The 12,348-nt window shown below is 39.7% G+C and overlaps 1 protein-coding gene across 1 annotated transcript in view; it reads left to right on the top strand.

Moving 5' to 3' along the window:
* Positions 1-12,348, top strand: part of AGO2 (argonaute RISC catalytic component 2) — a 93,069-nt gene that overhangs the window by 69,138 nt on the left and 11,583 nt on the right. The window contains exons 11-14 of the mRNA XM_074942936.1: positions 1,027-1,160; positions 4,229-4,413; positions 5,549-5,708; positions 11,446-11,536. Of these exons, the coding sequence (XP_074799037.1) occupies positions 1,027-1,160; positions 4,229-4,413; positions 5,549-5,708; positions 11,446-11,536 (570 nt within the window). The remainder of the gene's footprint in view (positions 1-1,026; positions 1,161-4,228; positions 4,414-5,548; positions 5,709-11,445; positions 11,537-12,348) is intronic.

Here is a 12,348-nt window from a genome sequence, read left to right on the forward strand (position 1 = left end):
ATACTCAAATACCATGCTGGTGGGTGCAGTATAAAAACCTAAATAAATCAGAGTAAAAGCTAGAGTTTGGGGCTTTGAGGGGTCTGGAGTGGATGTATAGGTTGCTCCTTTGCTCACACTGTTCCTGCTACTGCCTCTGTGTCTACCCTTGTTGTTGAAGTGTTTGCCCTACAGTTTCAGTGAGGGTCATAATTTAAGGACATATCTTGATCTTCCAATTTATCCTGGATTTTCATGAAACCTTGCAGTACAATTTAAAATTAAAATAAAACATCATGAAGAATGCATTTTCAGTCAAAGATATGAGGAAAAGCTGCACACTTTTAGATATCCATACCAATTAAGATAATTCCCATCCTGAGATTTAGTTCAGTCTTCATCTTCTGTTGCCTATATAACTTGTGATCTTGTAGTGAATTCCTCACAGTAGTGCCTACTAAATAGGGGAAAGACTTTGTTCTATATGACTGTGAGTTCAGAAACCAGGATCCTGTTCTCGGATCTTCCACATATCTTTTCTCTGTGACTATGTGTGAATCCCTGGATCTTTATGTGCCTTCGTTTACTGATATATAAAATATAGGTAATGATGCTTACCTATCTTAGTGGACTGTTGTGAGGCTAAATTAATTCCTGCAAACTGTATTGAACTCCTGGAAAGTAACTATAGAACTGCAAGCTTGTATGTATGTATTAATTATCAGCCATTCATTACTCTTCCCATTTACTACCCATATATATTCTGCTGATTTTTATTGTAACAAATATAGGGATTTGTATTTTTTTAAAAAGCATTCAAAAATTGAATAAACTGTATTATCTCTTCCTAAATTTCACAAATTATCAGATTCACGTACTTGAACATATGTTGCTGTAATGATAGGAAGGATAGTGATCTGTGTAATAACTGGATTAATATTTAGACACAGACTTGAGACTATAGAATAGACCAATACTTATAGTGAAGCAGGGGTTTGGGGATTTTTTTGGAAGTATTACCCATTTACCACTTCCTCCTTTTTCTAGAATAAAGCAATTGCTACACCAGTTCAAGGGGTTTGGGATATGAGGAATAAACAGTTTCACACTGGAATTGAAATTAAGGTCTGGGCAATTGCCTGCTTTGCTCCCCAGCGACAGTGCACTGAAGTTCATCTTAAGTAAGTATGTTTTTTCTTTTTTCCTAGAAAGATTTTTGGTTCCTTACTGGTTTTGAAAGAAGTGGATTGTGTGGCACTACTGTACCTTGTGCTTTTTTGCAGTAATATTCTAAATGCTGTATTTAAAAAAAATAATTTTTCCCTTTGTTATATCTCTGCTTTAGAAGCTGTAAACTATTGATTGTATTTTCCCTGTCACAAACATAGAATTCTGTGTTTTGAATGGTGTACAAGCCAGTATGTGTCTCTTGTTTGTTTTTTTTCTGTGTGCTAGTATCATAAAATCCTCAATATCAAAAGCAATGTGCACAGCACTGGATAAGGCAAGGTGCCTGCCATCGATAGGGGTTTCCAAGAAATGGAGATGAGCAAGGAAGAAAGAAGGCAATCGAAGCAAAGAAAAATGTCTACTATTGAACACTTTTCATCACTGAAATGTCGAATGTACATGTGTCTCTATATTATGTCTCTATAAACTGTTCTAATCTGAAAAAATCTATATCTGCATTGGACCTATTTAAATGGACATTGTCAACTTACAAATCAAATTTATTCATAAAGCTTTCTACCCACTATTGTTACAACACCCAAAATTACTGTAGTTGAAAGGTTAAGGGAAATATTTTTTCAGTTAGTTTACTGAAAAGTTTACTGCAAAGAAGAGCTTGAATGTCACCTCCTGCAAAACAAACTTTGGCACGAGGATTTCCCAACAGATCTCCGAGTGGTTCTGGATCCATGGTGTGTGAGGCTACTACACCTGACGGAGAATGCTGCCAAAATAAAGACTAGGAACAATATAATCCACAAATGCTCGCATCTTGTAGACAACCACTTTTTCCCTTGTCTTCTCAGCAGCTGAATATTGCCTGTCTGTATGGTAGTGTACATATGAAACTTGTCAGTGTGCAGTTGAACACTGTGAGAATTGTCACAGGAGTGCTGAAGTCAACAGCAGCTGTCTGGCTCTCTGCCCTCATGCATATCTTACCACTATCCCCACAAAGAGAAGCTGCAGTAATACGTGAATATGACTGCACAATAACGAATCCAGACTTGCCCATCTACAAAGATCTCCAGTGTACCCCAAGATGATTTAGCTGGGGATTGGTCCTGCTTTGAGCAGGGGTTAGACTAGATGACCTCCTGAGGTCCCTTCCAACCCTGATATTCTATGATTCTATGCAGCCTTAAGTCCAGGAACCCCTTCTGGTTAGCTGCCAAAGCTCTCAAAACCTCGGGACTGTCATCAAAAGACAAGTGGCGAAGGCTGTGAGTAAACATAAGGGTCATGAATCAAAACCTGAACATGGATCCTGCAGACCAACCACCTGATTTCAGTATCCCACGTAAGATGGATCACAGTGAACTGTACCAGAAGCTCATATGGGTGTTGCAGTTATCTCCTACACGCTTGGAAAATGAAGGACAATCCATATCTGAATGTGAAGAAGCCATCCAAACAATGGAATATACAGTGAATTGCCCCCCTCTTAAGATCCTTCTCTGTGAGATCAGCCTTGATTCGTTCTGCATCACTGGAAGCTGTACAGTAGATGACAAACTTGAACATCAACTTTTAATGTTACTATTTTAAGTTACCAAATGAAAAACATTAGTTAGTTTGTGCATTTGAGTGCTATGTATATAGTCAGTTTCCTTTTTTGTATATATGTGTCTTGCACAGCAACTAGGAAGAAAAATTGTTACCTAAGATTACTAGCCCAGAAAAATTATTTAAAAAAAAAAAATTCTCTTTAGTTTTGCTTCCTTTGTACTTTTGACAGAACTCTGAAACTGACAATACACCTTCCTTAGCTGGTGGGCAGGTGTAGCCCTCTCATGTACTGCTCTGTTGGAGGAGCTTGCTGGAATGCTCTTTGGCAGATCCTGTAAGAAGTTAGTTACCAGCAGCGCAGCCGCAGAGCTGCTGCTGTTTTTGACTTTTGAGTCAGGAAGACATCTCCTTTTGTTTGGGGCCCTGTTCTGAGCTGGCGAGCAGCTGTTGTCAGGGATGATCGTGAAATTTTTTTTTAAGACTCCCCAACCCCCTGCACAGGGCTGGGGGGCAGAAGGAAGGGGTTCTTTGCTCCCAGATATCCTCTGTTGGTTTTCTCTGGAATTCAGATGTTGGGAGTGCAGGGAGAAGGGATGGCGTTCCCTCAGTGCTACTGTTTCTTTTGAGGAGGGAGGCTGGCTGGTAGAAGTGTAGCTAGTTTTTGGGTGTAACAAGCATTAGGCTGGAGTCTTCAAGGTCTTGAATTTGACTAATTTCAACTAAATCTGATTGAAGAGTTTTCCTTTAAGATAAGGGAAACTCTTTGATGCTAGGAATTTAGCATTAGTTCTGGAGACTTGCTTTTTGGAGGATGATAGCATTAATAAAAATAAGTTGGCATTTATCTATTCTACTACATATAATAACTGAAGTCCACGTAAAACCACTGTGGAATCAAAGGGTATCTTATTTCCACTTTACAGATGAGGAAATTGAAGTAGAGAGGTTGTAACTTGGTAGAAGCCAAAAGTGGGGAGCCAGTTTCAGAATTAGGATTAGAACCAGGCTTTCAGACTTGTGCTTAGACCACTGCACCAGGACTTTTGGGTTTAGGTCAGAAGATTAAAAATAGGGGTTCTATAAGTAAACCAACAGTGAAATTGACTTTGCTTATTAATTAATTAAGCTCAGTCCAATAGGAAATGCCCTCCAGACACTGTTGTCACAAAGAAATTAAAAAGAAATAATTTCTGCCATTATGGTGTGATTTATATACATGTACCTTGATACCCAGTATATTGTTGTAGTGATTGAGAATGCTGGTGCATATTGAAGCTTCCGATATTAGTGAGTATTGACAGAGTTTCTCTCCCTGTTCCTTCTCCCCTTTGTACCTTCATTAAAAGCTAAATGGTATTTGGTTGATATGAAAAAATGTACACATACTGGGTCCGATTCTGTTCTTATGTCAGTGCAACCTCGTCAAAGTCAACAGCATTGTACCAGTATAACTGAGAACAGAATGTTTCATTCTCTCTTCATAGTAATCTAATGTATCTGCATTCTTTAGGTCCTTCACAGAACAACTGAGGAAGATATCAAGAGATGCAGGAATGCCAATCCAGGGGCAGCCATGTTTCTGTAAATATGCCCAGGGTGCAGATAGTGTGGAACCTATGTTCAGACATCTAAAGAACACCTATGCTGGGCTACAGCTTGTGGTAGTCATTCTGCCAGGGAAGACTCCAGTTTATGGTCAGTGCATATTGATCACATATATGGGAGATGGAGGGTGTTTGAGTCACGAGTATGTAAGTTGTATGAAGAATACCATCACCAAAAACATATTTCAAAGCAATTAGATAAAATTCCACAAAGAAAGTAGTAGGGGCCTTACATTTTCTTTCCTTCCTTCAAGGGTGCTCCAGGCCATTGAAACTGACCCCTTCTCCACTTCTTAATTCTCAACCAGCTCTTTTTATTTATTTTTAATTCCCTCTTCTCCTCCTATCCTTTTTCTCCTGGGCTACAAGTGAGGCACATAATATAAGCTGGAAACTTGAGCTCATGGCCACCTCTGAAGGCCAAGTTTTCGCTACTTTTTAAAATTTAATTAAAGGTACAACCATCGTAATCTCTGGGTCCACCTGCTATCAGCGGAAAGTCACAAGTAACAAAGAAAACTGACAAAAATCAACTCCCCCAAAAAACTCCATCTACTCCAGCCACCAACCTCTGGAAAAAACCTAAAAATGATCCTAAAAATTTCTCTTAAACGATCTTTTGTACTTTATTTGCTCAAGATTCACCTGTATCAGTTTCTGTGTAGATGTACAACATTGTTTTAAAGGTATGTTGATAATAAAATATTAAAAGCTCTGAAACATTTCAGCCAGAGCTTAATTTCAAACACTTCATAGTAAATTATTAGACAGAGTGAAATAAAAAGGCTGCATAAAAAATTCAAAGGTCTAATAAATTAATGTTCTGAAATTTCACTGGAAAATTGAGTTACCTATATGTGGAACAAAATAGAAATTTATACCCTTAAGTCCATTTCAAAACTCAGCCTTAGCCAGGGAGTTGCAACCAGTGCCTCCGTAAACTGTTTTAAAATGTATGTAACGGTATTTTAAAAAAGGGGGGGGGGGAGCAATTGAAATGATAAATCTGCAATTATCATTGTACATTTAGACTCCAATAAAACTTGTACCTTTTCAGTAGAAGGATGGTAGTATAAACTCAGTAGCAGTGAGGAGAAAATAAAAGTTTAAACAAATGAACCAATAACATTCTGGGAGAAAGTGATCATAGCTAAATGAATGCCATTTTTCTTATTTCTTATTTAAGAATATCTGAATAGTTTTTATTTTTCCTTGTGTCTTGGCAGCGGAAGTAAAGCGTGTTGGTGACACTGTGCTGGGGATGGCTACGCAATGTGTTCAGATGAAAAATGTGCAAAGAACAACACCACAAACTCTGTCCAATCTTTGTTTAAAGATCAATGTCAAATTAGGAGGAGTAAATAACATTTTGCTGCCACAAGGGAGGTAAGTTGATTTTGAAGTTTTTTTTGTTTTGTTTCCATATGTTAAGGGAGACATGAATCAGGTTAAAATAGTTTACTTTTTTTAACCTGTTACTAATATAACCTTAAAACTATTAAAAATGAATTTACTTTTTGTTAATTATGATGCTTCACTCTGGTTTTATAATCAGTTTCTAGTCCATTTCACTTTTGGATTTTAATGTAATTAGCACTCTGCTGCAATATTTGGATACTGCAAAGAAATACTTATTTTTTAAAAAAATCATTCCCATTGGAATCTGTCAGTTTATAAAGAAAAAATATTGCTACTTTATTTGAAAATTGGAGCTTGCAATACTGTTTCAGAGTTTCCACTTGAAATAACCCTTACCCGATCTGTTTACTTATTGTATCTAATGACAAATAGACGTCATCTTGAAAATTAATATTCTCTTATTGACAGGCTGATTGTAATCTATGGAGTAAACAACCATGATTATAAAGCCAGAAGGATCCATTGTAATTATCTCTAGTCTGACCTGTATAAAATAGGCCACAGCTCTTCCCTGAATTAATTCCTGTTTGAACTAGAACATCTCTTTCAGGGCATAGGCTTGGGAGGCAAGGGATCTGGATTCTATTTCCTGCTCCCCCACTGACTCTACATGTGATTACATGCATGATTTCACTTAGTCATAGCAGAAGCCATTACCCATACTCCAGTTAGAAGGTTCACAGGGAAGTCCATTAAGTGTAGATAGGAGTCTTCCATTGTGAGTTAAGTGTTATTTGATGGGCCATTTAATTAGAATAGTTCCTTCACAATGTGCTGGCTAAGTGCCACAGGAGCAAACTTTTGAAATACAGATACATAGTTAATATTCATAACTTCAGATACAAAAATGGTAAGTGCATGCAAATAGCATAATCAGATTCAGCAAATCATAACCTTTCCATAGACACCTTACTTGACATACTTTGTACAAGATTCTTTGCAATTATATAACAGTGGTAGCAACAATGATCTACATGGTCATATTTTAATCAGATAACATCACAGAAGGGTCTCCCCATCTCTACTCAGAGAATTTTGTCCTGGATCACATCATGTATTCACGTGTTATGGTCAGGTGGGTGTTCCGCCACGAGCTAACCTGACTGCACATTCCAGAAGGTCACAACCTTTAGTAGTGGCATTCCTAGTGCAGATCCCTGTTCAGGACATTTTCAGAGCAGCAGCTCGGTCATTGGTGCACATGTTTGCTTCCCTTTACGCCATAATGCAACAGACCAGGGATGATGCCAAATTTGGTCAAGCTGTTTTACAGTCACCTATGCAACTATAGCCACCACCTATGCAACTGCTTGGGAGTCACCTACAGTGGAATGCACATGTGCAATCACTCAAAGGGAAAAAGGTTACTGACCTTCCTTAACTGCTGTTCTTTTGAGATGTGTTGCATGTGTCCATTCCATGACCCACACTCTCTAGAGAGAGAGAGAGAGCGCGCGCGCGGGTCATGGAATGGACACTCTAGAGAGAGAGAGAATGCCACTGCTAAAATACAGTAAGAAGATAGGTTTCAGAGTAACAGCCGTGTTAGTCTGTATTCGCAAAAAGAAAAAAGAAAAGGAGTACTTGTGGCACCTTAGAGACTAACCAGTTTATTTGAGCATGAGCTTTCATGAGCTACAGCTCACTTCATCGGATGCAGTGAGCTGTAGCTCACGAAAGCTCATGCTCAAATAAACTGGTTAGTCTCTAAGGTGCCACAAGTACTCCTTTTCTTTTTTCTTTTTAGTAAGAAGATAGATTTTCATGTATATGCATATATATATACCTGCTGTATTTTCCATTCCATGCGTCTGATGAAGTGGGTTTTAGTCCACAAAAGCTTGTGCCCAGATAAATTTGTTAGTCTCTAAGGTGCCGCTGGTGGTACTTGTTGTTTCTCCTACCTCTCTGTGTCGGAGCTGGCCAGAAAGAAGGAACTGAGGGGGCGTGGGATCATCTGGATGCTTTATACCAGCGTTAGGAGCACTTGAGCCACCCTGACAGGTACCACTGAGGGGAAAAATTCCCGGTGACTGTGCTTGAGGCACAGACACACGTACAGTAGAATGGTCATGTGCAACACATCTTGAAGAACAACAGTTATGTAAAGTTAGCAACCATTCTTTTCTCCCTCTGGGACAGTGTTTTACAATTTACAGACAAGATACCAAAGGAGGTGAGACAAGAGTTTCTCACAGAATTGGATAAGGGAAGGTTGGTAGTCAGGGCCTTGGTTCAGGCTGCGCTGGATACTGCCAGAGCCACAGCATTATCCATTGCAATACATAGATGTTCATGGTTCCAGTAATCAGGGCATCCTCGAGGTCCAGCACAGCATTTAAGATCTTCCTTTTGAGGGACCGACATGTTTTTTCACAGCAGACCAATGACAAATGTCATAGCCTGAAGATTCTAGTCGTTGGATGTTTACTCTCCTCTCCCAAAGACGAAGCAGTTCTGTCCACTGCAGTACCACTGTTATCATTCTTTCTATGACTTGACACCAGGACCAATCTAGAAGGGAAGGGAAGAGCTAGAACAGAGTACACCCGTTACTCAATGACACGTGGGGTATTTGTGGGAGAGGAATTCACATTGCAATTTCTTCTTGGCTGCTACTCCAGCCCCGGAGTTGGGAATGGGCTGTAATCTCAGTCCACCTCCTACATCGGGGTTTGCAGAAAATGTGGAAATGGCAGTAGTGCTAAATGACTTTTTTGTTTCAGTTTTCGTCAAAAAGGTTAGTAGCGATTGGACATCTAACAAGTGAATGCCAGTGAAAATGGGGTAGGATCTGAGACTAAAATAGGAAAAGAACAAATTAAAAATTACTTAGACAAGTTAGATGTCTTCAGGTGACCAGGGCCTGATGAAATACATCCTACAGACCAGGTAGCTTAACTTCAGTACCCAAAAAGATAATGACACAAATAATTAAGCAGTCAATTTGCAAACACTTAGAAGATAATAAGGTGGTAAGTAACAGTCAGCATGGATTTGTCTAGAACAAATCATTTCAAACCAACCTAATAGCTTTCTTTGACAGGGTAACAAGCCTTGTGGATGGGGGGAAGTGGTATATGTGGTATATCTTAACTTTAGTAAGGCTAGATAGAGCTACCATAAGGTGGGTGCATAACTGGTTGGAAAACTGTTCCCAGAGAGTAGTTCTCAGTGGTTCACAATCAAGCTGGAAGGGCATGTCTAGTGGGATCCCGCGGGAATCAGGTCTGGTTCTGTTCAGTATCTTCGTCAGTGATTTAGGTAATGGTATAGAGAGTACATTTATAAAGTGTGCAGACAATACCAAGCTGGGAGGGTTTCAAGTGCTTTGGAGGATAGGATTAAAATTCAAAATGATCTCGACAAACTGGAAAAATGGTCTGAAGAAAATAGGATGAAATTTAATAAGGACAAATGCAATGTGCTCCACTTAGGAAGGAACAATTGGTTGCACACATACAAATGGGAAATGACTGTCTAGGAAGGAGTATTGGAGAAAGGGATCTGGTGGTCATAGTGGATCACAAGCTAAATATGAGTCAACAGTGTAACACTGTCACCAAAAAAAAGCAAACATTCTGGGCTGTATTAGCAGGAGTGTTGCTAGCAAGACATGTGAAGTAATTCTTCCACTTTACTCCATGCTGATTAGGCCTCAACTGGAGTATTATGTCCAGTTCTGAATAACGTAGCTGGAGTCAATGTATCTTAGGTTGAGTTACCGCGGGTGGTCAACAGGAGAAACTCTCCCATTGACTTACCTTGCTCTTCTCATTGGGGGTAGAGTACAAGGGTCGACTGGAGAGAGGTTTGTTGTCTTCACTAGACCCGCTAAATCAACTGCCGGTGGATTGATCTCAGAGCACTGATCCCAGCTGTAGTGTAGACCTGCCCTAAGCCTCATACTCATAAAGATGAGGAGAGGTTTCACACAATGGACACTAGAATGGATGGGACGAAACCATTTAGGTCATCCTTCCAGCTGTTCGTGGCAGGTGGAGACAGGATGAAAGGAATCTCGTTATGGATTTCCTCCTGTAAACTCCACCGATCAGCACATTCAACAAGATCACATGCAGCCTTTCTGGCTTGGGTGCCTATACTGAACTTTTGTAGAGCGGCAGCTGGTCTTGAGTACATACTTAAGCTTTTCACTGTGCCATCTCCTGAAGTCTAGAGATGATGCCAGATTTGGACATGTGGTCTTTGAACCATTATTTACCTGCCTCCAGTCCCACCCCTTGACTGAACTGCCTGTGAGTCACCCGAAGTGGAAGGGACATTTGCACTCATTCAAAGAAGAAACAGTTGTTAACCCATTCTGTAATGGTAGTTCTTTGAGATGTGTGGCACATATCCAGTCCACAACCCACCCTCCCTCCCCTCTATATCAAAGTCTCTCTGATCAGAAAGAACTGCAGGGGACTGGGGCGGTTACACTCTTTTATGCCATCATGCAGCAGTACATGTGGCAGAGAGTACATGTGCATGCCATCCCAATGGGTACAGCTGACAGAAAAATCTCTGACACTAGTGTAGTGGGCACACGCACACCTGAAGTGCAATGGACATGTGCAAAGTACAACAGTGGATTAGTAACCGTTTTCTCCTCAAAAGTTGGGCTTTAGCACTGGCAACATTTTAACTTCACTAAGTGACATGCTCTTTCCTCGCATCCAAACCCACCAACTTGAAACATTGACATTCAGAGAGATACGATTCCTACTTTTCATTCTCATAAACTGTTCTCTCATGAAAATAGAACTAAGTAGACAGACAAAAAACCATTCACACCAAAACATGTCTGGTGTTAGATATTGACATTCTAAACAAGTGGATTTTTTTTTGTTGATCATAGAATTGTTTTAATTGATTGTCATTTACTGTTATTTCAGCCAGGAAAAAAAAAAATTATTCTGAATTATTAGTTTTAAAATGACATTGTCCAAGCATTTCTTCTGACAGATGGACACGAAGTGCTCTTCGCCTTTGAAATACTGAGAAACTTAATTTTGAAAATTAGCTGCCGAGTCTACACAGTGACTCTCCTCTGCGCCCCCTCCCCCACCCACCACCCTTCTGATAAAAAAACAAAAACTCCCTTTAAAATAAAGTGTCTTGTTGGGAGAGGGGGAGTTGAAATTTACAACATCTAGCCTGGTGTTTCAGTGTACTTCCTCTGTCGCTTCTTAGAATGTCAGCTTTCAGACTGACCAGATTTAGCCAAAAACTCACAACACAATTGATGGAGAGGTACTAGCTTATACCAGCAGGAGAGTGGGGTGGGGGGAGAGAAAACCTTTTGTAGTGATAAACACCCATTTTTTCATGGTTTGTGTGTATAAAAAACATCTTCTGTATTTTCCACAGTATGCATCCGGCGAAGTGAGCTGTAGCTCACGAAAGCTTATGCTCAAATAAATCGGTTAGTCTCTAAGGTGCCACAAGTACTCCTTTTCTTTTTGCGAATACAGACTAACACGGCTGTTACTCTGAAACCTCTCAGTATGTGTGTGTTCCTCACCTAGCACAATGGAACTCTGATCAGGACCTTTGATGCTGCTGCAATACAAATACTTAACAATTAGGTGTGAAAGAGGATAGTACTTGTCTATGTCACAGGTGTGTTGAGGATCAATTAGTTAATATTGGAAAAGCATTCTATAAATGCTAGCTATCACTTTCACTTTCTTTTCATTAGGCCTCCGGTATTTCAGCAGCCTGTCATATTCCTGGGTGCAGATGTAACTCATCCACCAGCTGGAGACGGAAAAAAGCCTTCCATTGCTGCAGTGAGTAAACAGTGGTAATCGTTCAAAGGGGGTTTCTTTTGCTGTTTAAATTTAGTTGTTTGTTTTTTTACAGAGGTTGTGAAGGATACTGTTATCCGACACTATGGTATTAAATAGTATTTTACTACATAGTCTAATGAAACTTCTTTTGGAGAGTTTATTGTGGTAATAATTACTCAGATATTTGTGAGGTAACACTAATTTATACAATAACTCAAACATTGCACAAAAATGGAGTTTTGACTGTAATGTCATAAAACATGGGTAGCAACCCCCCATATCTACATAATACGTATATTATAATAGTACTGAGACACTCTACACAGTGTATTTTGGAGACCTTGTACTTTTTGTGGTTCATTACGAGGCTGTGGTGAATTGTCTTACAATGAACACAAACTATGCAGTAATCCCCCAGAAATGCACTGGTTGTCCCATGCTGAATAAAGTCTATAGAATGTTGGTGTAGTGAGCTCTCGATGATCATTCTGATGCATTCAGACAAGCTGCTGCATTAAGTGCTATCTGAACCTTGCAAGTGGTTTTATGGAGAGTTAATATACTGGATTAATCCAGTTTATAAGTGACAAAGACGTGGATAACAGTGAAGTCTGTATCCAAGAGGAATGATTGTTATTGGCCAGCTAAGTGCAGATGGGGGGGTGGGGTGGCAGCGTTCCTTGCCACAAAGACCACCAGGGACTCTAGGATCAGTTGGGGATCCAGGGCACCCCTATGTTTTGAACCAGTTGTGAAAACATATTTTTCTAGTTAAAGTCTATGTTAAGATTGTGCTTTAAAAATTCCTTCAG

The sequence above is a fragment of the Natator depressus genome, chromosome 2 (assembly GCF_965152275.1).
Source record: "Natator depressus isolate rNatDep1 chromosome 2, rNatDep2.hap1, whole genome shotgun sequence".
Taxonomy (NCBI): Eukaryota; Metazoa; Chordata; order Testudines; family Cheloniidae; genus Natator; species Natator depressus.